The sequence below is a fragment of the Hippoglossus stenolepis genome, chromosome 2, assembly GCF_022539355.2.
Source record: "Hippoglossus stenolepis isolate QCI-W04-F060 chromosome 2, HSTE1.2, whole genome shotgun sequence".
In the NCBI taxonomy this organism is placed as follows: Eukaryota; Metazoa; Chordata; class Actinopteri; order Pleuronectiformes; family Pleuronectidae; genus Hippoglossus; species Hippoglossus stenolepis.
The window spans coordinates 5089903-5115935 of record NC_061484.1 but is presented as its reverse complement, the minus strand read 5'-3'; the positions used below and the strand labels follow the sequence as shown (position 1 = coordinate 5115935).

Below are 26033 nucleotides of genomic sequence, written 5' to 3'. Positions count from 1 at the left end.
ACTGGTGCAGTCGCCATTAGCTCTGTTGTCACTGGGGTTTATCACTGATCCAGGCTCCTTAGCAGATGGTGGCAGCAATGCACCATTTTGTAGTTTTCCCACATGTGTAGGTGTTTCTTCCCCCCCGATGTTTAACTTCATACACACGTGAGTCACTCTTTCATGCGAGGACTCTGATCAGATTTTACACATGTAATGTCACAGCTCCCTCCCTGAACATGCATCTCCTCCTGGAGTCCTCCCTCTTCCCACTCATCTCTACACTCACCATCCCTCTTTTTTTTCCTCTCTCCTCTCCCACCCGCTCCCTCTCTTGCTCACAACTGGTGACAGGTCACAGAATGGCCATCAATTGTATGTGTGTGTGTAAGGATGGTCAAATTGAGGGGATAAAGAAGATACGAGAGAGATGGGTCAATTACTGCAGGAAATGGAGAGCGAGTGTGTGTGTACAGGCCGAGAGGTGGGGGAGGATCTGGTCTGTCATTACTTCCTTCCTTCAGGGTCCCTTATAACACATCTATAAAATGCCTGAGCTGCTCCATGCCCCCCCCTTGTTACCCCTGTGTCTTTCTTCCACACCCATTCACTCTCTGTCCTACCCCCGAGCTACCTTTTTTGACCACGCCAGCCATGCAAACACACACATACACGTACAAGCACCCCCACCCGACTTGTTGGCAAAGGTGCCACATATAGAGATAATAGCCTCATACACAAACTGTCCCCAGAATTGCATAGGGATGGGGGGAGGAAGACGACTCCAATTAAACAAGTTCAGAGGTCTGGTGGCCATGGGGACACATACAGTATTCATACCTGTCAATATGCATGTATACGTACTATAACAGTATTTGAGTGAACATGCAAATGACAAGTGTGTTCAAAGATGCAAAATATCAAGTTAGCATGATAGCACAAAGTTTTGAAGGGTGAGAGGTGGGGCAGACCGGTGCAGCAGGCGTTCTGACGTTTATGTTCACATGTGCACCTTCGCCAGAGAAAGTGCAGAGAATCTCTGGAGTTCACTGCATGTTTGAAAGCAGCTCATGATGCATGTTTGTGATGACTGCAGGGGGCAGTAACCTTTCTAGTGACGCACCAATAATAAAAGAATAAAACAGCAAGCAGATTCATGTCTTTAAATAATGAATTTAGAAATGTTTAATCAGGTAGGAAATGTGATGTAATATCTCCCAAACTTTAACAACACTTAAATTAAAATTCCTTTTCTCTAAGATATTAGAACACCAACACAACATTCTTGTATATGTTTTGACTGATGTAATCATTTGGTCAAAAATGAAGTTTTATTTATTTTAATGTGGTGCTTGGTGCAACAGTAGTAGTAGTAAGTAGTGCTTGTGTGAGTAGGCGATGAAAGTAGTTTTTATTAAGTTAATTTCAGTCTAACGTACAGGCAGTATTACTGCTGGGGAGCCGACACGATCTCTTACTGTGATTTATTACACTCTGTGGCTCTTTTCAGACATGAACTCTCGAAAATATCCATAAAAATGGATCCAGGCATTTTCCAGAGATTGTCTAACCCTAACCCTACGGTTCCCCTAACCCTAACCATATATATTTGCCCATCTGATCTATCCCTTCAGCAGTACCACTGACTCAGTTGATTAAATGGACCATTTTTGAGAGTAACAGCTAACAAGGTGCCATAAATCTGACATGCAACCAGTCAACATGAAAATGACAAACAAGTCATTCATAAGCATACAAATGATAGCACCTTTATCCATAGCAAGTACTTTCTAAGTTATTGATTATCCATCATTCAACTGTTGAACAGTAATATAATAATAAATGTGTCGGGAAGTCATTGATGCAATGGTATGCAAACGCAGGATTCTACTAAACAGCTACTTCAATTAGGGTATAATCATGTAACAATCAATTATTTAGTTAGCAACCATTGGACACCCATTTGGAAGTTGTAAACAAACATTTTAACACTTAATAAACAATCAAAGGATCAATATAATTTGAAATGTAATCAGAAGGTAGCAACTGAAGTTATTAAGGAGTAGCCTACAAACCAAACTCTAACCAACCAATCTATTGAGAAGAAGAATGTGTGTTTTAGAGGACAAATACACATTCACAGTCGTGTCGGAACATTTATTAAAACTCCAATTCTCACGAAACACAAAACAGCCCCCACTTAGTTACACACTAAGACTTAGAGAAATTGTGGGCTACGACAAACTCCAGTGGTGTATGGGATAAGAACCTGTTGTTTCGTGGCTTTGCAGCACAACGTTGTTCATGACAATAAGGCACAAAACACGTGTGCGTTTACTTAGGTAAACCATCTCGTGGCATTATAAAGTAATGTTGTACATTTATAGTTAAACATAGGGTGAAAGTATCAAACTTACATCAACCGGGATGGCTGCTGAAGTTACTCGGGTTAAATAGTTGACTAGAACACCTAGTAGATTTTATTTAGCCTCGGATACTAAAACTTTGGAATTTTAGAAATTTATGATAAACATTGATGGAGAGCTGGCAACGGACACCTTGTGCTTCTTGTTCTTTGGGTCTGGCTTCTTGCTGGATCATCAATTTTCTAAACCTCAATGTTCAGATCTCAACAAGCCTGGACAAACTACTGAGTAGAAACCAATCACAGGCTGCACGCATCGATTTAGATTTTTATGACAAACTTATACTAAATTATTTAGATTTTTGATCAAACCTATCAAATACAAATTAGAAATTACTATTTTGTACTTCAAATATGAATTTTAAATGCATGTATAATAAATACTGCTCATCCCTGGTTGGGGTCTTCTACACGTATGACACGTCTTTTTCACCCTGAGACATCTTCTTTTTTCTCCCAGCTTTGCGTTCGTTGCATGTTAGAAACTTCATTGACATTCCCCCTTGCTTGCAGGAAATTTTCCTGCTGCATTCTTACATGGGTTTACACCTTTTTCCACAGCAACTGACTCCGACGTTTGCATTCTTGCATATATCCCATAAAGAGTCTGGACTTCAGTGCATGTCTGAAAGACAGCTTCTGTGACTCATACATACATTTCCCTAGCTGCTTTCAGACATGACCTGCGGGTAAAATCCGGAGAGTAGGCTCCGGAGTTTCCAGAGAGTCTGCCTTTCACACATGCGCAACACAGCAGGAGATTTTTCTCCACAGACGTGAGAGGTGGAGCAGGAAGTGATTATTAACTCCGCTGCAGAGATCACATGATTTTCTTGACAACACACAGACACCGGTGTCGGCCATTCAGCACAAACTCTCTTGACATCTTTGTCGGTGTCTTCTACTTGTATGACACCACTTTTTCTGATATTTATTTTCTTTTAGTTTTTTGTATTTCTACGTCTGTTGCGTGTTAGGAGCGTCATCGACCTGCAGAGTTCATGTCTGAAAGCAGCTCATGTGTTGTGATCTGAATCAGCAGCTAATGTATGGAGCCCTGTGGTTACAGGACTACCTGTGGCTGTTAGTTTTGACAGTCTAGTTATTTGCCATCATTATTACTGAACCCCCAACAGTGATTGCTGAAATAACGTAAAACAAGAGGTGTTGAGTGGAAATGTCTAATATTACACTGGCTAAGAGTTTGTAACCATATTGAAATAAAAGAAAAGAAAACTGCCTTATGGCAGCGCTTCTTTCCTCTGGCGTTATGTTCTTCAGTCAGACTTGCACCATAGGCAACCCTCAACATAAATGTCAATCCAACACTACCATGGAAAACGCCCACTTTGGGACTAGAAGCATAGACCTAATTTTTATTCTAATATGTCTAAAAACTGTATCTGTATCAACATTATATTAAATTTTTTAAACGTGAAGAATTTCACGAATTTAAGATTCTGCTATTATGTCACAAAAAAAGCATTTTGGTGATAAACTAAAATGTAAACTAAAATAATAGCAATGACACAAGGTAACATGTAGTTAGTTTGTCTCTGACATGGCTCTACCTCATTTTTGGGTAACCAACCTTTATTCTGCTGGCCCCAGTTTCTGGTCGACTAACTCAGATGCAGATGGTGACACAGGGGTTTCTAGCTCCTTGTGTTTCCTGAAAACCATCAGTCGTGGCTGGTGGTCGCAAACCAAAGTTTGTTGCCTACTGAAGACCAGATGAGCGAGATGAGAAGCCCACTATTGCATAACACCAGTCAGAGGTACGCTCTGTGTGTGTGTGTGTGTGTGTGTGTGTGTGTGTGTGTGTGTGTGTGTGTGTGTGTGTGTGTGTGTGTGTGTGTGTGTGTGTGTATCTGGATGGTTAGTGTGTGCACCCAAACAAATCACTCAAGCTGTGTAAAAAATCTGACTTTAGTGTGTGTGTGTGTACTTGCACACGTACTGTGCATGGAATTGAACACTATATTTTAGTGTGCAATTACACAACATCACAGTGTGTGTGTGTGTGCGTGCATGTGCGAGCAAGTGTGTCTGTGGACCAGTGTCTTTAGTAGACTTGTGGTAATCCTCTTAGCGTATGCTGCTTGAAGCTCAGAGCGCATTATGTAACCCCTCTAATCCAGCACCACATCAAGACAGACAGCAAAAGACCACAACCCGTGCTCCATCACACACACACACACACACACACACACACACACACACACACACACACACACACACACACACACACACACACACACACACACACACACACACACACACACACACACACACACACACACTCCTAAGGTCCCAAAGACACACAATGTCACTGTGCTAACCAACAGACTTTCCCTCTAAATACCAAGCACAAAACCATAAAGAAATTGATGATCAACACTTGTTTGAGTTTTTCCTGTTTATGTCCACAGTGAGACAACAGAGAAACTGAAACGACAGTTTCTCTCTGTGTGTCCCTGCTGCCCTCTTCACATTCAGAGCATCTCCTTGATAACCTGAACATCCGACCAAAAAAGAAAAAAATATCTCTCACTCTCTCCTCCCGCTCTCCATTCTGTTGCCAGGGCAACAACGGCCATCTTGCCGTGCCCCTTCGGTCTCGGGTACACATCACAGGCCGGTCATAAATGTGGAATGACAGTCAGAGAGGGGAAGCAGAGAGAAAGAGAGAGAGAGCCAGAGGAAGAGGAGGGAGGGTAACAGAAAGATTGAGGAGGACACTGACCAAGACTCACAGATTGTCTCTGGTTAAATAACACAATAGAAAGCAGAACTGGCCTTCTCTACCTTGTTCTTTATCTATGACCTTTCTGATATGCTTATACAATACTAATCACACTAATATACTCTGATATGGGCTTGGTATATCTATCTAACCTGTCAAGCAATATGTCTTCAGCAACTTCATTTGAGAAACAAACGCTTTTTTATCGAAAACCTCCTCACAAAGTAGCTTAGAATATATTAATTGTTAATAAACAAAACAACCTTGCTTCCAAAAATACAAATCAAATATAGCAATTACAAACAATCTGATCAAAATTAAGATAATAAATATAATCACCTAGCCATACATCTGACTGCCAGAATCTAGATGGATTTATCACGAATTACCCAAAGCATGATCATCTAAGGCCTACAATGTCTATGAAAAAAGACTAATTGACTGCTTATTAAAACTACAAGCTACAGATTCATTATGTAATCATTATAAAGCCACACGAGGTGTGTGTTTTTTTTTGTTTCTACACTGCATTTCTGTTTTCTACAAGCGTAGAAAGAAGTTTGTGCTGCAGTTCGTCCTCTTGAGGCAACTTTGGTGCAGTTCAATACCCACTGATTTTGCATTCTGAGGGGAAAAAAGCTAGACTTCAGGTGAAAAGGCTGAGCGTTTCTTCTATGCAAACTGAGAAAGAGATCAGTATACTCCACAAGTAGTGGACAGAAGTACAATAAAGACAAGCGTCACGCAGCAGGTAGGTCTGACCCGAATGCTTCAAAGCTTCAAACCTCTGAACGTTGCCATGGTAACAACCAAATCATTATTTTTATAAATATCATTATTACTACTCAAACCGATCAGCCACAACAATAATACAGGTGTTGATGATGTGGCTGATCAGATTGTGTCTGTGGCCTGTTTTGAAAGATTTAAATCTGAGCCATCACTGATTGTGATGCGATTTAAACCTTATTTTGTTCCATGGCTTCATGATCTGACTACGTCAAAAATCTCAAAAGCCTATGAAATAAGAAATATTAATCCAACATTATTCATTATGCATCAACATTAATTATTATTTATTCTCAGACAAGGAAATTAGATCTCAGTAAAAGTTTTGTGCGTCACAGCTCTCATCTAGCGTTAGCAGCACTAACACATGGGACAGTGACATATGACCATGTGACAAGTTACAACGCAAGAAAGATGTGGAAAAAGTTAATCTCCTGGAATAACTTTCAAACTTGTGAGGATGAAAACCAAAAGTTTGGCAAATCACTTGAAAACTACAAAACTGCTTTCAGACATCCACTGAACTTTGGATGATAATCATCTGAAATTAACTGCAGGGGCTTTATTTGAGGCTCCCGACTTTCTCAAGAGTTTTACCTGTCAGCCCCCCTGGTAAAAACTCCAGATATTGTCCAAATGAGCCCATGTGAGAAAAGTGGTCCTCTGGAATTCCCTGTTAGCTAATTGCCGTGTTGGGGATGATTCTAACAAAACATATAAAGACTAAATAAAGATAAGAAATGAATAAATCACAAAATTGTCAGGATGAAAAAGGGCCGTACATGTAAAAGACGGCCAATGACATCAACTTGTAAAGAGAAGGAGATTGGAGAGCTTTTGGTGATGCGGGCTGATGCTGGTGTCGTTGTGCTGTAAACAAAAACATGTGATGTTGGCAGCAGAATTTACATGCTAGGTCCAACCTCTGCCTGCTGCGACACCCCTCACCTGAACGCTCTGGAGATTTCTGTGTTGTTGTGAACGCACGTGAGCGGAGAACCTCCTGCTGCGTTCTTCATGTGTCAAAGGCAACCTCCAGAGAAAGTCCAAACCCAATTGTGCGGACTTTATGTCTGAAAACGGCCGGCTAAGTAACAGCTTAGCCGGCCTGTTACAAAACACTATGTGCTCATCCTGTGACACTGAAGGCTTTAGTAATGATCAGTGCTATGAAGGTATTTACAATCACCAATTATACAATGAACAATGGCTGCTGGAAAATTTGCTAATCACTGGACACCCAGCCCCAGTGAGCCTATAGGCACTGACACAATGACCTCAACATACAAATACATATGCACACATTTATAATTGAATTTCTTTTTTTGTTTCCATTACAAACCGGGCAACATGGATAAAGGCAACGACCTAGTGACTTTATCTGTTAATAGTGCTGTAACTAGGGCCCCAATACAAACACACTATGTATTTATATTAACACTTTTTGTTATAAGACACCAGCACGATCACTTGAAAAACCTAAAATCTTATGCCACCTGCCAGTTGCAGACTGTGTGTGGACAAAAGCCTCACATTCAGTACAACTGCACAGTGTTGAAGCCACATTCGAGGCTGGGGCAACCTCACACGACCTGGAGCTCAGGAGGATGTGACAAAGTGGTTTCTCTCTGCCAGTGAGGAAAGTGAGACAAAATCCTCTTGGTGGATGCACAGACAGAGGCAACAGGAAACATAAAAAACATCAAGAAAGCATGTATGAAATTTAAGTGGGATGAAAGAGAAGAACATAACGCAGAATGTTAGCCACAAAAAACTGAGAAGGAAGATGAGAAAAATGATAAGAAAACAAGGTAGAGCAAAACAAAATGGAGCCAAAAAAGAGATATGAAGACTCATAGGAAAAAATAGACACGGCAGGCCCAGTGAGAGGTAGAGAGAATAATGAGTGTTACACTCTGGTCCTTCACAGGGTTGGGTTGGGTGTTGGGTTACTGTACATGGACAAATACAAATGATGAGTCACTTTCTAAAACACACAGGAACCAGCACACACACAACTTTAAATATAGACTCATTATACTCAAATTCACTGGAAGTCCACCACTCTCTCTGTGACTTTACAGCCTCTCAGTCCTGACAACACATATAGCTTCAGACCTCAACACACGAGCTACATCCATATATGTTTGAAAACAGCGTTTCCATACTAACGCCCCTGAAAACAAAAAGGCTTGCGACTGAAAAGACCCAATCAGCAAGTGATTGTAAATGTCTACGTTATCATATCCAAATGTCTCCATTTCTGCCTGATCAGACTAAAATGCTGCCTCAGAGTTTTCAAACTAAAATGGGGCAAGCAGAGTTTTCAGACTTCTCAGTCTAAAACTACGGAGTAGTGGGAACAGCAGGCATATCCGTAGCAGAGTCAGCGTAGTAATGTGGATGTAGCAATAGACATGTATTAATGCATGACTATTCACCAGCTGCAAGATATCTGTGACCTTCCTCCCAAACCTCAGAGAGCAAAGAGGTTGTTTTTTTTAAAGAAAACTGAGATACAGTTTATTTTTTCACTTTTTTTCCACCGCCTTCATGTGCACATCCATGCCTGCTCTTTTTTTAACATTTACTCAGAATTTTTGTCATCCTAAAGAGCACTAATTACAGGCTAAAACATGCGGGCACGTATGTGTGTGAGTATACACACACTCACTCCCACCCTCCCCACTCACTCAGCAAGTGAACATAATTAGAGACTTGAGGGGAGCCATGAATGAGTGGAGAGAAGTGAGGGGTTGGAGGAGAGGAGATTAGAAGACATGAAAAAGTTTATCTTAAGAGTTGAAGATCAGGAGGAAAACTTCACGCTGAGTTCCCTTCAGACCAGCGTTTCCTCGCTAGATTCAAAGCTTTCATTTGACATTAGCAAGCATTCTCCACCTCATGGCTGCCACTGCTTTTCATTTTTCTCTCTATGACGTGACTTGTAGGGATAAGACTCTTGCTGAGACAATTAATCCATCACAATACATATTTAATTGTGTTTGTTATCAGAGATATGTTATCAAGCAGTGAGTGTTTAAGAATCCATCCTCGTACAGCAACCTTTTGTTGCAAGTAATTACTACACACTAACATTATCTGTTTTGTTTTTCTTCTTGTTTATGACACGGCAGCAGAAATTCAACTTTAAGTTACGTTTTTTGTTTTATTTCACTCAGATTAGTTTGTCGACGAGAGCTGTGCAGAGGAACATATGGAGGTTAAAGAAATTCTCACACAAACAAATCTCTGCTAACGCGTAATGAAGATAAGTGTTGAGAAAGAAGAGGAAAGCTGCTTTAACTGTCAACAGACTCTGAGAGCAGGTCTGTGAAGTCTGTTCAGAAAACTGGTATTTTTCAAACACCACATCATTCAATTATGCAATATACACTCAGTGGCCAGTATATTAGAAACAGCTAGTAAAAAAGTAATGCAGACAAAATCCATAGTATCTCTGTGAGGTTTAGAATTAGAGAGGACTATGGTTCTATTAGATGTGTGTGGTGCTGTTGAATTAAATTGTGTTCCATTGAGAGGCGATTTTGTCCAACCTCCTTCTCTCAGGATCAAAAGATTTGCCATCTCTTGAACCATATATCCATCCATCTACCTACCTATTGACCTACCTACCAACCCATTCATCTATTTACCTTCTACCCATCTACCTACTCATTATTCTATCTACCTACCCATCTATCGTCCTACACACTACCTACCTAGCCACCGTACCATGAGGTAAGTAATGTCAAACTGTTAACACTGATCTAAAGTGAAACTGGTGACGTCTCTGAGGTGTTTTCTTAAACGACTTATCATTTACTTACTTCTTAGCAGCATTAAAATAAGTAAAACCATTAGTTTTTCCAAACTCATTTTTCAGAGTCTTGACTCCAACACTTTAATATGAAACTGCAAATGATTTTTTTAGCTTTAAAACTGTATTGCTCTGTGTACAACTCTAAATCATCAAACTCATCATCAATACCTCTGTTGACCCCCCTTCACTCTGTTTGCCTCTCTCTATTTTTAGCTCTCTCTTTCGTAGATTATGGGCCTATTTATAGACCACCCCATGTTGTCCAATAAGAGGGTTCTCTGCTGGAGAATGGCGGCGTCACAACGATTCACACACCTCCCACTTGGCACTGAGCCCAACCTCCCTCCCCTCTCTCTCTCTCCCCCATTGAGTTCATCCCACCCTCTCCCTCTACTCTCTTTTTGCTTTCTCCTCCCATCCCATCCCTGTGTTCTCCTCCTCCTTTCTGCCCCCATTCCCCTCCCTCTTCCCCCTCTATGCACACAGGGTGGCTACCCACAGCTTCAGTGGAAACTTTACACACAGGAAAGAGCCTCACGTCAGCCCCCTGCTGCCTGTGTGTGTTTAAAAACAGCATCCTACTTTAAAAAAAACACAGTAAAGACAAAATATTCTACACCAAGCTACGTAGGCAATAGGCATATTTAAATATAATGGCCTCAAAGGCTGGGAAATATGCCAACAGAGAAACATAGGATTTATTTCCTCTCCTTCTTCTTGACTTTTCCCCACATTAAAAAAGAGGACATTACATAATTCTCCAAACACTTCCTCTCCAAGCCGAGAGCACCCTGACGTTTTATCAGACACACGCGCGCACACACACACTTGACATATCCAAGCAGACAGGCAGCCTGTTCGGGCTGTCTGCATCACAGTCGCTATGACAACGGCGGGAGAACAATCCACAAAAAAACAGGCACTCTGGAGGATGAGGGGAGGGGGCAGAGGAAGAGAGGGACATGCAGACGGACAAAGGGAGAGAGAGGGAGAGAGAGAGAGAGAGAGAGAGAGAGAGAGAGAGAGAGAATGGTAAGCTCATGTGTACGTGCAGCTCGACCAACTCAAAATGCGTGCCATTTCTTTAGCTGATTCTCAACTCTGTTTCCATTACCTGCCCTCTTCAGGAAAGAAAAAGTCTCACAAACAGGACCATTGCATTTCACATCTTTGTGACTTCTCTATGACTTTGCCTTAGCTGGAGTCATAGATATGAGCATGTGTCAGAAAAAACAATAAATCTAAAAAATCTAAATGCTGCCAGTGCCTCTGCCTTAAGGTCCTACTGATCCTACACTATCAAACAAACTACAGGCTGCAGGATTAGGTCAGACTTTATACTATTTTTCTACAGCACAAACCTGGATCACTTGCTCAAGGCAATCGAGTCTGACAATCAGTGCAGATTATGTTGCAGAATGAAAGGGCTCAGACCAGAGAGTGTGGCTGTCACAACCACCTGGGTCCGCAGCAGTCGCAGTCCACTGAGACACGTTTTGAGATGTGCATGTTGTCACTGGGTATATTTTGGCTTTGAGGTTTAACAGCTAAAACTCATTTACCTATGTCACAGTGTCAGACATGTATCTATATGCAGGGACCGTAAAGATATTTTTTTCTTCCAGCATCTTTTTCTTTTTCGGTGCTTGCCTGGCAAAGCCACTTCTACTGCAGTCCCATATTGCCATTATCAAAGATGATGAGCGTAGGCGTGAATGTAAGTGTAAATGGTGGTTTCTCTCTCATTGTTGGCCCCACAATACGCAGGCGAACTGATTTTTATAGTCATGAACACAAGACAAAGATTCTATAGCAATGCAAGATGCAACACTAGCGTCCTAATGTTCAAAAGAAACGTTTACTATGTTCACTGTCTTTGTTTAATCAGATAATTGTAATATTTCATTACTTGTACAAAACCATTATTCACTTCCTCTTCATCAACTGTTAGTAAACAAAGGTGTATAAAGGATATTTCTGAACATTGCTTTACATCTATGACTACAACGCTGGAAACCACCACTGTTCAGTCTGAGACAGTCCTGTCATCTAAGCTACAGGGTCAATTTCCTGAGCCTGATTCCAGCACGACTGAAGTTGTTTAAAGTAGGAGAATACATAATTTTCTGTCTGTATCTGTCTGCTTTACTGAAAGGAGCTTACGTTTGCAAAGACCACACTGTTGTTCTTTTTTTCATGCCCATTTGCTCAGCACACTGGTGTAATGAACTGGAAAGGCAATGGTGTGAAAAATACACTGTTAATGTTCCAAAAATATAAGTATGAGCATAACAAAGATTAGGACTTTTCCGTCTCTCCAGGGACCGCCGCTGGCTGTTAGGATCCCCAAGGGGCTCTCTTTGTGCAGCAGTCATTAAGTATCCATTAAAAATCTCAATGGCTCCTTAAACTGTCAACAAGATGAAATAAAAGAAGAATCCCAGACTTTCCGTTTCCATGAAAAGGGACAAGCGACAAGCTTTAAAGGAAGCATAATCAGTCCCTCTGCATGCAATGGAAGTGCCGAATTTAAAATCAGTTCAACTTTGCCCAGACAAAGGTCTTTTAGAACATTAACACTGAAGAGTTTCAGCTGAGCTTTATGCCACTGACTCCACAAAGCTTGCTTGGCAAAAAGTCATACCCAGTCTGACCCAAATCTGCTCAAAATCTTCAGGGAAATTAGGTTTTTCTTGGTTTTTTTCCTCTCTGCTTCGCACTCATCCTATGACTTCCAGTGAATTGCGTGATAAACTGAAGAACAGTTTGTGACAGCAGAGACAGGGTAAACATCTGCCGATCTTGTCTCCTCAGTAAAGTCCACCGTCTCTGCTGGAGGAGGCTGAAAGGCAGAGAGAGACAGCAAAGGAGGCAGGGGTGGGGAAGATACTGGGATATGCCAAGGTTGACAGGTAGAGAGACTGAGCTGAGGAGGGAGGGAGAAAAAGTGAGCCTGAAAGGTAAAAAACAGGAAAAGAAGAGGCGCTCAGTGTTGAGAAGGATGTACTAGAAGTGGTGTAAAGTAAGAGACTGTAGATAACAGAGACATGCAAATATGTGTAAACAATTTTAATGGCTGTAAACTCAAAAAAACTTTTAAAAGGACACTACTACTGGTTCATAAGTTCTATTCAACTTAGTATTGAGTGTTGTAAAAGTACACAAAAACATCTTAAATATCTCCACTGCCGTCCAGCATGGTCACTGCTTCAAGCAGGAATGTAGTGAGGCAACAGTCAATGCTGCCTGTTTACATTCTGCACGTTCCCCTGACAACTTTCTACTGAATATGATCCCTGAAAGGCATAGTTCAACACTCATATTTGCTTTTTTCCCAGAGTTAGATCAGAAGATTGATTCTAAGTCCATGGCTGTCCTTTGAATAATAGCTAAATCCAGCAGCCAGTTCACTAGCTTAGCATAAAGACTGGAAACAAGGGGAAACAGTTAGCCTTGCTCTGTCGATGAGACTGAGTCTGTTACTTGAGGTTTTGCAGAGCCTGGCTGGCAGCTTCCAGTTCTTGACATTATCCAGATGGGCTATATGTGAAAAAGAAAAAATTATTTAACTTTCTTGCTTTCTCTGACTGTTTTGGAACACGGTCGATAATTTTACTGCTTCTATTAATTTGAGACATTGTATTTCCATTGCCTGTCTAAACATTATGAGACGCAGACAAGCAAACAAAAGGGTGCTTTATTTTCCAAGTAGCTTTGTGGTCTGCAGTTGGTTTGAGTGTAAAATGAACAGGTCATATTGGCCATAGGTCTTAACTAGAGCTGTTTTTATTACCTCAACCAAGGAGGTTATTTTTTTGTCCACATTTGTTTGTTTGACTATTAGATTACACAAACAATACTGCACAGATTACCTCGACACTTGGTGAAAGGATGTGGTATGAGTCCAGGAAGAGCAATTACATTTTGGTGCAGATCCAGGATGAATTGTTTCCCACTTTCTTTAATTTTTTTTATAGCAACTATTATGATTTCTCAGAGAATTCACTGTTGGGCTTTGGTGGAGGTATGCACTCTACTGAGTGCCCATTTAATTTACTATTATTTTGGTGCAAAGGCACAACTTTTATTGTATGTTGTGTTGTACAATGTCTGAAAAGTGGAGAAAATCTCCTTACTTGTAATTAAAAAAAAATTAAGAATAATAAAGATACATAATCCCTGATTGAAGCACAAATGCTGAAGTAAACGGTTTTCGACAACTTTTGATGGACAGGGACATAATACTGGCTTAGGTATTAAAAAAACAATCAATTATTATCCAGCGAGAGAGAGAGAGAGAGAGAGAGAGAGAGCAGAAAGTGAGTGTGGTTTTGAAAAGAGCAGCTGGCGTGTTTCCTTGGTTGTGATCGTTGTTGCTGCTATTTTAGGAACCATTCAGGAAGTGATCTGCAGAAAGGGTAGTGCTGGAGTATTCACAAAAGTGTAATGACGATGAGATTTCTGTAGGTGGAGAGATCTATGACAGGAGCAAATGATCACCATAGTCGTTAATAAAACACTCCAGAAGAAACGACATCCACTTTATTTAGTTCCAGCTCGTGATGTAGCAGAGGGATAAGGGAACGAGGGACAGAGTTAAGCTGCACTTGCTCTGCGTGAACCCTCCTAGTGTGCTCTGATTGGACACTCAGACCCATCTCCAAGGTTTACGATGAAAACATAATGCCTGAAACAGCTCACAGCATTGGCTGGACCAGTCTCTGATCTCCTCGAAGTAGAGGATGTGGGGATTGCAATGGATATTTCTGCATTGTAATGACTCAGATCTAAGAAATGTGTCAGTGACAAGTAAATCATGGAATAAATGCTGTTTTCAACACCTCATTTGTAAGCTCCCGAAAACATGAGTGGACATTTTGTAAAACCACATTTAAAAGCAGTAGGTCAATGATCACCACAAAATATTTCATTTTGGCCCTGGTGTGTGAGGAAAAATAAATCAGCCGACAGTGACAGCAGAGCCATTGTTTCAGCCAGACGTGTTGGCTTCTTGAATTTCCATGGGACAATTGTTGTTTGCTGCACCACCAATGGACCACCTGAGTTCAATCACCTGGTATAAATCAGTTATCAGACAGTAGCGTAGCAACAATGACGCTAACTGTCTGACCATGCCGTTAATATCCTCCCTCACGCTGTCCAGCTCTGCCACACCGAGTCCTCGCTCCATCTTTTCCTCCCCATTGCCCTCTGCAATATTATCAGATAATGTGTTTCTTCCCCCCTTCTGCACTGCAGCCACTGTGGCACAATTACCCCGGCTGCTGCACTAATGGCTATTGATGCAGCTGAGGGCCCCGCACGCACACACACACACACACACACACTTGCACACGCAAACAGTCATAAAAAATTCATGACGCTGGCTCAATAGGAAGGTGTGGGGGGTCTGGCCGGCTCTCGAAAGAACAAATGTCATTTAACAAAGGTGGGAAGAGGCAGATGATACAAGTGTCCACATTATTGGGTAAAGTGATACAGAAAAACACTGACACGTATGAAAACACATAGATTTTTGCAGACTAATTCTGTGAAGAATCGTTAGGCTAAGGTCATACCTACAACTGAGCAGATATCTCTGTTGCAGATCTGTGTACAGTAACAGTCGGTGTCTCCTGTGTGTTGCAGGAGTCTGTGTAGTAGGTAATTCCATCTTAGCGCCGGATTTCTTCCTGCCACTGGCCTACACGGAGAGAGCTTTAGCTAAGCCTGCTAGCTGAGACTGAACCATGGAGACGAGGAGCAAAGAGATGAGGAAGGGATGGAAAGGGAGAGGTCTGAAAGGAAAGAAGGGAGGGCAGATTACAAGGTGGAAAACTGAAAGGTCAAATGGAAGTAGGAATGGAAGGGTGAGGTGGAGGGAGAAGATGAAAAAAAGAAAAGGGTCCCGTCTATGACAAAGTGGAAGCTCCTGCGTGATGAGTAGATGTAGAAATTAAGGGTAAAGGAGGAAGGGTGGAGGACGGACAGACTACAACTTAAAGTCAGAAGATGATTTTTCAGAGGGACCATTTTCAACTGATCCTGACTGACCCTGAGTTTATACCGCCAGTAACAGGAAGGTCAAGGGGTGGTTGTCTGGCACTGACAGGAAGCCGTCAGTGCCAGCATAAAACTAGGCGACAAAAAGTCCCATGCCAAGAGTTTTATTAATTCTTAATTTTAGTTTTTGTGGAAGAATGAGTCAGATCATAACATATTGTATTGTCCCCATTAAAACATAACACAATCATCAATATTACCAGTGCTAAACAATTAACTCAGTAAACATTCTCTAGCTACAATTCACAAGTTGGATTTTGAAGAGATTTTAAAAAAGGGTTAGTTATAGTGCAATAATATATCAGTGACAGAAATAATTTCCCTTTTGATACTTTAGATAAGTTTTCCTGGACTTTTGCGGCAGGAGATTTAATGCAGGACTTGCAGTGGAGTATTTTTTTAGTATTATTGTATTTGTACTTTTCCTGAAGTAAGGATCTGAGTGCTTCTCTCCTCACTGTCTATAACTTTATAATACTATAACTAAATATTTGATACCAAAAGGTGGTAGTAATTGTTGTCAAGCATTATGTGCTGAACTACATATCAGTGGAAAAAGAAGGGATGGAAGTGTTGGAGTCCTAGTACAATTGATGGAGAGCAAGCATAGCTCGAGATAAAAGACCATAATTGGACCTAAGACCAAAAACTCGGTAGAACTAGAAGGTCACTCAAAGAGTGCATTCCTCTGCCAAGGGACAGCCATCGATGGCACATTTAAAAGAAAATTGTGTTGAAGGCACTTAAAAACATATATTTTTGGCGACAACTTTGGCTCCCATCATGTAAAAATTGCCATTTTGGAAGTTTCTTGACATTGCATGGTTGATTTTAGGATTCATTTAAGATCCTCAATATTTATGAAACCCTGCTTGGTTGTAATACATTCCCATATCTGGTTGCGACTTACCTCACAAACTGAACTTTATTCAGCTGTGTAGTAGGTACAGATGAAATTAACTTGTCCGGTTTTCACAGCATGTAGTTATTTGCTGTCACTCAAACCTTCACATATGCACATGCACAACACATTCACTCTACTCTCACATTAATGAGCAATGCAGCACACAAACACACTTGTGGTGTATCACAATGGACTTAGGCATCTCTGATAACAACCTCATCCATATTTTACAGTTTGTGTGTGTGTGTGTGTGTGTGTGTGTGTGTGTTAGTACATGAGTGAAAGGAACAAAGATGAGTTCCCTCCATACTACTATCAATAATGTAAAATCTAAACTGCTGTTCAAATGCTTCCTTAAGGCCGAGCTACCCATTGTATGCATAGAAGTGGTCTAGCAAGCAGCCTTCTGACTAAATCCAAACAAAAAGAAAGCACCAGTGCACGAGAGATAATACAATCCCACTTAAAAGGGGACATAGCATGCAAATTCCACTTTGTTAGTGCTTCTACACGTTAATGTGGGTATCTGGCATGTCTACCAACCCAAAAACTCTGGGAAAAAAACACTTGCGCGTTTTGTTATGGTTCCTCTAAGTCAGAAACGTCATGCTTGAGTGACTCGATTGAGCTTCCTGGGTTTTGTGTCGTAACAAGGCAATGGAAGTCTCCCTACAACTCCAGGACAACAGAAGGGGAATACAAAGTATGGGATGCATATTTGATAATTTATATCATATAAAATATGTAATTTATATCATTTAAAATCATGGGGGGAGAGGGGGGAGGGGGGAGCTGGCTCATTAGCATTTAAAGGAACAGGCACTCAAAACAGGTCACTCTGTGGAGGGCTGTTTTATACAGGGTAAAAAGGGTGCTGTTTTAAATGATCCTTGTGGTATTTTGACCAAAGTATGTTACAGACATTTCATTAAGACCCCAAGGAACCATATCAACTTGTGGTAAAATGGGCATGCTATGTCCCCTTTAAGATACAAGAGACCTCCAACTGGTTCTGTGTTTACTGAAGAACATTTTTACAAGCAATTAAATCTGTCAGTGTACCGGTAGCCTTGTATTGTAGCTACTGGGCTACATTTCAAACCATCTTTAATAGTGCTAGCTTATTATCGGTGTATTGGTATACTGGTATCTGCGTGTACTTTGGCCACAGAAGTAAAAATAAATCACCAAACAGTTTCTTCATTACACAGCTTTCCAACACAGAGCAATTGAAGTTACTTGTTTTTAACGTTAAGTCGCCCACCAACTACAAATATATATATTAATCAAAGCTCTTTAATAGCCATGTCCAGAAATTGACTGCAACCCTAAAACCAACAGAAGCAGTTTACATTTAAATCAAATGACGAGGATCCTAGAGGGAGGTATTTCAAGCATCAACTCAACCGTACAGCTACTGGTACATATGTTTAGAAAACCAAGTGGCATTAACACTTTCTCGTCATGGCCAACGTCAGCTCTTTTGCAACAGCAATAAGGGCTGGATGAGCTGGTGACGCAGATCTCGGAAAGCCTCGGAGTTTTGATAGTTGGATGTTAGGTGGTAAATGCAAAGTTGTCAAGACGTGAGAGGACTTTTACTACAACTTCTGTATCACTAGTATTAATTTCAGAACTGTGAGTGAATAACTAAAACTTTCGGAACTGTACAGGAGTTTGTTATCACTCCAACTGCCTAAACGGAGGGAAAACTGTTCCCTCACTTATTCAAGGGTCTGTGCTGAACGTGTGTGTACTCCTGTAGAACATGTGAACAAGCGTGGGTGGAAGGGAATGTGGTCACAGCCGCCCCAAATCAAAAACATCCAGTGTGTGCGTGCATGTGTGTGTATGTGTAGGGTCTGAGGGGAAAAAGTGAGAACAAGCTAAAAAAAAAATTGTGACAACAATTTAGTAAAGTGCACAGCGATCATGGAGATAAACAGTTAAAAATCAGGTTGTGTCAATAAAAAATTAAAAAAGCAAAATCAGTGAGTAATGAGTCAAAAACAGCCCGTCTGTGATGTCACAGTGTTTGTCGACGTCACACTCTGCGTCTGTGCGCGTATGCACTGGTGATTGTCAGCTCCGTGCCAGCTCTGCAGTTTAAATATAGCACTTGGGCAGCAGTCCCAGCTGACATTAACAATGCTATAGCCACCAAGACCCATCCACACTACATTAGCGCTGTGCTAACGGTGAAACCAGAGAAGTGGTGAACAGAGGGAGGGGAGGAAGGGAGGGAAGAGGGAAGGCCTCGGATTCATGAAAACTCAGCCGCCCACACTCCGGCCTCTGCTGCCAAGAGTTGAGCAGGACAACAGTGTGTGTGTGTGTGTGTGTGTGTGTGTGTGTGTGTGTGTGTGTGTGTGTGTGTGTGTGTGTGTGTGTGTGTGTGTGTGTGTGTGTGACATTCCTCGGTGAGGTGCATGCCAAGGAGAGAGCAGAGTCGAAGACAGACTGTCCTAAGCTACTGTGTTTTAGTGGAACTAACGAGCCCCCACACTGTGCACCTCGGCCTCGCAGCTGTAAACTTGTTAGCGATAAGACAATCAGATCTGACTGCATGTTATGTCAAAAAATAAAGTAACCGACAGGATTCTGCTTTTACGCTACATCGTAGCCCGTTTGGTTTGGAAATATGTGCCTGTAACTGAGAGGTCACAGATTTGATCCTCACCGAAGCCCATGTGCTTCCGTCAGCAACCAAGAAACCTGGCTGCTTACACAGACACTGTGAAACACAACAGCCACTGCTGAACATGTTCTATCATTTGTCTGCATGTAATTCTCACATTTAGGCTATATCCATAAAAAAAACTACGTTTTCATTGGAAAACAGCTTTTTTTCTTGATAAAACGATCACATGAGCGTTTTGGTTCCGTGTCAGTTTTAATCCCTGTCCATATTAACATGCCTGAAAACCCATATCACGTGACCACTCACGTATATATTGGGCATTCGCTTGCTGCTGTTAACAGGAAGCATTTGGTTGTTAGTTGCAAAAAGAACAAGGCTACAAACGAGAAGCGGCAATGGTTAAAAGTAAGAGCACAGCAGCTGTTAGCACAGACAAAAGGGTCAGCAACACATGTAATTGATTATCCATGTTGTGTTCTACACTGGTAGACAAGGCAAATGGCAGTTGTTCTGGAAGAAAGGGGTCATGTGATAGGAACCCGACAAAAAAACCTGATTAGACCCAATTGCTGATTAGACCCAATCAGCAAGCTGTTGTTAGTGTCTACGTCATAGTTTCTGTCCGTCCAGAATAAATCGCAGCACTGGAGTTTTCAAACTATAACCGGGCCAGTGGGGTTTCAAAATTTCTTTGTTTTAGCGGCTCTTAAACTCTAGAGAAGTGTGGAAGCCAAGTGTATCAGTAGCACAGTTGATGCGTTTTCAAACAAAAACTTAGCAGTTTGGAGGCAGCTTTGGATAACTAGCCAGTCTCATCATGAGCACAGCTGAGTTTAACAGCAAAACTCTTTCCAACAAAAAAAGACATTTGTAGAGTGTACATTTGGGCGTCACTCACTCATTATCAACATGTTATTTTCACTTTTAGACTCACAATTTTGAGCTCACATTTAACAATTATATAAAAGGGGAAAAGATCAATACAAATAATTTCTCAAACCAACAGCAACATCAACTGGCTGAACTTCAAAACACTTGTAGGACATGTTGTGGTGCGAGGCGTTTGTGGCCATCTCAAACCGTTTCTCCACCAGTTGATTTAATGAACAAGAACACACACACACCTGCTCCCTGTCGGCTGTCTGATGTCAGTCCAGAAAGACGAACACACTTTCCATGTAAAGACACATCATCCTTAACAATGCACAAGCTAATAATCATTCTTTAGAATGGGCATTCCAGTAATTATGTGGTCAAACTCTCACAGAGCTTGATGCACTGCTCACTCCCATTCAGAAGAAAAGAAACTGGTCTAACTTAAAAGCAAAGAGGAGCAGAGGTGTCTAAAACTTAACGCAGCAACATGTCAATCTCATTCCAGAATTATGACCCAACAAACCCAGCTCAGCCCTGTGTTTCCCTCAACTAATCACTATTTATAGCCTTAATCAGGTATTCTCATTTAGATCTCAAATCTCTGTTGCAAAAGCAGATGTAAGCACAGAAGAGAAAATACAAATAAAACAGAGATCAGACAGACAACAAAAGCAGCCAGTCACGCACTAGCAGACATCAGTAACAATAAGAGACATCCCAAAAAAGGTCCAAAGTTAAAGGTTTTAGATTTGCCATAATGAATGAGACTAAAGGCCTTGCAGAACACTGAACTGGTTAAACTGGATTAATACTTGACATAAGGGGTGGACGACAGTCCTGATAAAGCTACCCACGGCGTAGGATTTCACTCGCTGATAGCACCGCAGCAACACCAGATGGCTGTGTGACATATGACTGAAAAGATTGCTAGGCCTTTTCTTGCTTCATCTTATCTTCACTCTCATCAATCTCCAAGAGCTTCGGACACTTGTACAAGTCCAAGAAATCCAATCACAGATGGTGTCCATGGGGTGTTACTTTTTTCCCCTCAGGAGGTGTACATTATCTCCAGCATAGTTTACAGTGGCTGCGTCCATCAGTTTTTCAGCATATTTATAAACTCACAACACTGGAGAACTCAGATTTCACTTCATGAAGGTCGATGTTTCGTCATTTGCCAATGTCCGTGAGAGTCTACACGGGCCTCTGAGCATATGTCTGTGTTGGTGACACAATATTTACAACCCTGTGCTTCAAGTGTGTGAACAGGCCTAATCTGACCAAAACTGTTTCCTGTTAAAAGTTTTTTAGATAAATTAATTGATAAATCTAACAATCAACACAGCTTGGGTTATGGGGTCATTGCCCTGAGATTAATAAATCATGAACAATTGAATTTCTTTTTTACAATTGAGTCTATGTGTGTTTGTGTGTGTGTGTATATATATATGCAGTGGACAGGGTGCCAACAACAAACCTCCAGAATACGTCAAAGAACTATAATAATTGGCTGTTGCAATGTGCCTGTAAGTCGTACTCTTGTCTGTTTGCTCCTGAGCTCTTATATCATCTGTCTTGACCGTGCTAATAATCAACATACGGCATTAGGTGGACATCTTGTCCATAGTTTATACAATGTATCATCTCTATAGAGATTTCTTTAAGGAATGAGCGCCTACCTATCCCAGTTTTGGTGCAACATGATACCTGTCTGGTGGCAGAGAGCAGTAAAAGGCTGCCCAGTGCTGAGCTAGAAACCCTCCCATTATCAGACAATTATAAGTTTGCAAGTGTCCATTCTGTGAAAGTGCATATTAGCAAGAAATTCAACCGATGCCTGCGTCAAATCTCCTTTTCTCACCTGGAGAAAGTCTTAATCTGTAAGTGGTTGCACTGGAAATGTCATACCCCAGGTCTCCTTGACCTGCACCTTCTGCTTTTGATGCTTGCAGACATAGTTCTCAAATTATCAAAATGTCAAAGAAATGGTGGAGCAGACAAAGTGAGCTCCTAACAGTCTTCTACTCCTTTCTCACTAATAGTCAGCCTATGAACACAAACACACACTTTCCATAATTACAGGCCTGCCCCTGCCCCAACGTGGGTGTGTCTGAGAACCATAAGACCAAGGCTCAGTGAACTGGGCTGCATATTACAATATGAAATCCTCAAGAACATTGCACTTATTAAACCGTTCAACTTTTGGAATTCAAACCTAACATTTCCAACTTAGTTATATTCTGCAATGATTTCTTGCCACTTATCTCAAACACTGTTTGCTGATCTTGTCACTTAGAAACGCTGTATTTTTTGACATTGGCCATTCTCACATGATTCTCTATCAAGTGCAACTAAATCATGATATGAGCATGATTCCAACCATGCTCATCCTATAGGTGTAGATGAATCTGTACTGATGCACAACTTCTCCATTCTATGTCCATCAAAATTCTGTGACAAAATAATAAGATAAGGACCCGCAGGGTATTTGTGTATGCATGCATGCGATGTGTGTAGTCACATCATACTTGGCTTTCCTAGAATGCCTGCTTCTATAGTGAATACATACAGCCATCTAGCTGCAGCTCCTCTGAGGAATAAAATGGGAGAGCGAAGACAGATTTTACTCTAGTTTCCTTTCATCTCCTTTACAATTCATACCTTAACAATGCCAAGATCTTAAAATGAAGTGTAAAAATAATAACACCTACATTTCTGTAATGTAGCTACTAAATGCTGTGTCTGCATACAATGTGTCACCATAAGTGACTGGGCAGAGGGATGTGACTGTGTCTTTAAGCAGTAATTCCTCCCTTCTCGGAGCATTTGTTGCCGACCACGGGCCATAGGCAGTTTGGTTTAATGTCCACAAGGGCCACAGGGAGGTCCTGCACTATTAAAACCACTGCTGCTCTCTCAAGCTGTAGCTGATCAGGCTTGTGAGGCTCTTAAATAATGACTGAGACAGCCTCCAAAATTAAAGACGTTCTGATTTTGCATTTGAAAAGGGGAGGAACTTGGCTCATTGCAGCAACAAAAGGGATGACAATGTTGACATTCCCCCGACATGTATCCTTTTTCTAAAGCAACCCAGAGCTTGCCCACAGGAGAAGTGGTGTGAGCAGGGGACATTGCACAGTTGGTCCGTGTGAATTTCACACAAGCAACATCAGTATATTTTCTTTTAAAATGACTATATCTGATAATATACAGATTTTGTCTGCAAACCTGCAAAATTAAATAACACAAAAAAAGACAAACCAAGGTCCTCATTAGACAGCAACAAGACACTCAACAATCCTCTATGTTACCACTGCCCCCTATCAACAGGAAATCATTGTAGCATTCCTACAAAATCTACTGTGAGTTTCTAGACTCAAAATGCTTGCAAATGCTAGAGCACCACTGCACTGTTTTTGCAAAAGCATGCAGTTTTGGGGCAGTAGTAAAGCCTTTTTTGAGACGATATCATGTGACCCCCGCATTATTTTGAGTGAGGGTCCTTGGTTTATTGTGAATGTATATTCAAAAGTTACTAGTACAACAAACAAAACAATTCAGTAACTACTGTGCAGCCATCTAAGGTGATTTTCAAGTGTGGTGGCCTTCAGTTAGGAGATGGCTGTGATGAGGTGTTTGCAACCCTGGACTGGCTGTTGATTTTGAGAGTAGGTTACAAAGGTTAGCGAACAGGCTGGAGCACAAACTGCTTCTGCGGAGACCAAGGAAGCAATGTTGCAACGCAAATGCTGGCCCATCTTGCAGAATGTTTTGCATCCAAACACAAAGAACAAGAAAGAAGAAGTTGTTTGCATGTAAAAAAGAAAGAAGACATCCACCAGAAGTTGGCCAGAAGAGCCTGAGCTGATAATCATAAGTTGACTATTGACAGTCACTGCATAAAGCAGAGCTGATGGTGCAAAACAAGAAATGTATCTTGTCATTTCCAGATCTTGCAGCACTGCAGCTCCAGCAAACTGTTTTCTGGACTTCCTTGTAAACAAGAGCAGTAGTTGACACTGCTTGAAACAAAGTGTGTGTGTGTGTGTGTGTGCGTGTGTTTCCAAAACAATTAGCAGCGCTCAGTGAACGTGTTTTCAACAAGTTTTCACTGTGCTGAACAAGTAGTAGTGGAAGTACAAGTGCAGCTTGCAGCATGATGGGGGTCCAATAATTTGGGGCGGGGGGCAGAAATGGAGGGGAAATGAAAGAGGGGGAGTGTGTAGTGAAGTGTGTGTAGTGTCCATGTGTAACTGTGTGAGAGAGGGGGTCTCGGCGAAGTCTTGGCCCTGATTGAGAGCTCATTCTTACCGCGATCAGCGTGTTATTCCTCTGTTCCGCGGAGGAGGCAGAGTCCGGGTCGGGCTGCTTGCTCTGCGGCTGCTTGCTGCTGCCGCTGCCGCCGGCGGACTTCTTGGCCCTCTGCTCCAGACTCCGCTGGTACAGGCTGACCGTCTCCCTGCGGTCTATCTCCAGCTGCTCGGCGTGTGCTTGCTGGTACCTGTTCTCGCAGTTGACGTGGTGTCTCCGGCAGCCCTCTATCCGCTGCCTCAGCCTCTCCACCACGGTGCTGTGCTTAGGTATGCCCGTCGCCCCGGCGGGCACCACGCTCCCGGCGGCCGGGTTCATGCTGTTGTTGATGCAGATACTGCCGTTGGGTCCGGCAGCGGGGGAGGCGAAGTCCCCCATCACTGGGCCGGGTGGCTGCTATTTTGGAAGAACTTTCCCCCCCGTCGCGCTCACCGACAACGCCGCCACCTCCACCACCGAGTTCCCCCCTCTGTCCTCCCCGGCGAAGGGTCCCAATCAGCCGGGCGGCGGACGACAGAAACGACCAACAACAGCCGCTGAAGGGAGAAACAAACCGGGCACGTTTAAAGGGTTGCGAGCCCGGCAGTGACCGTCTCTTCTTCCCTCCTGTACTCTGTTTCCAAACAAACCGCTCCCGGGAACACAAATAACAGGCAGCCCGAGTGAGAGCCGGGCAAGCCCCGCACTGAATCCAACAATACACCCGCTGCCACGCTGCTTACAACAACTCCACCGGGAAACCAACACAACGACACGGCGGAGGTCCGGACCTGAGCAGGCGCTCAGCGGTTACACACACACAAACCGTCCCGCGGAGCAGCAGCGGCGGCGGCGGCAGCAGTAACAGTCCACTCGCCGTCTCACGGTGTTGTCCTTGGAGAAAAAGTTTTGCTGCCTGAACCGAACGGGCTCCGGAGTTTCCCAGTGAACTTGCATCTCATATGGTTTTGGTTTGAAAGAAATCCCGGGGAAGAGGTAAAGTTGTGGGGGTTGCAAGTGCTCAGGCGCCCGCGGTAGTCCGGTAGAGAGGCTACTCGAGCAGCCCAGACGGCGCAAAACGCGGATATGGGAAGCAGCGGCGGAAGTGTGTAGTCAGCGGCTGCCGCCTGCCACCATCACAACAATCAGGTCCGCTTCTCCACCATGCCAGCGGAGTGATATCAGGACAGGAGCTCAGTGAAAACCAGCGAGAGGCTGTGAGGAGCCCGTGGTGGACACCCGCAAAACCCGGCCCGGAGTCCAGAGTGTAACCCGGAGAGGACCGGGATCGTCACACCTACGACTTTCTCTGTGTTGTGTTCACGAGTTTTTACACACATTATTAGTAGTATTATTATTATTAGTATTATTATTAGTATAATTATTATTATTATTATTATTATTAACAACGTTATATTATTAAGGTTGTTATTAATATACATATTAATATTATTATTATTATAGATATTAATGTTATCATTATTATTTTTATTAGTA

At 42.2% G+C, this 26033-nt stretch overlaps 1 protein-coding gene across 1 annotated transcript in view; it reads right to left on the bottom strand.

Moving 5' to 3' along the window:
• maml3 (mastermind-like transcriptional coactivator 3) overlaps positions 1-25728 on the bottom strand; it is a 110637-nt gene extending 84909 nt beyond the window's left edge. The window contains exon 1 of the mRNA XM_035183664.2: positions 24558-25728. Within this exon, the coding sequence (XP_035039555.1) occupies positions 24558-24935 (378 nt within the window). The 5' untranslated portion in view covers positions 24936-25728. The remainder of the gene's footprint in view (positions 1-24557) is intronic.
• Positions 25729-26033: the final 305 nt, after the last annotated feature.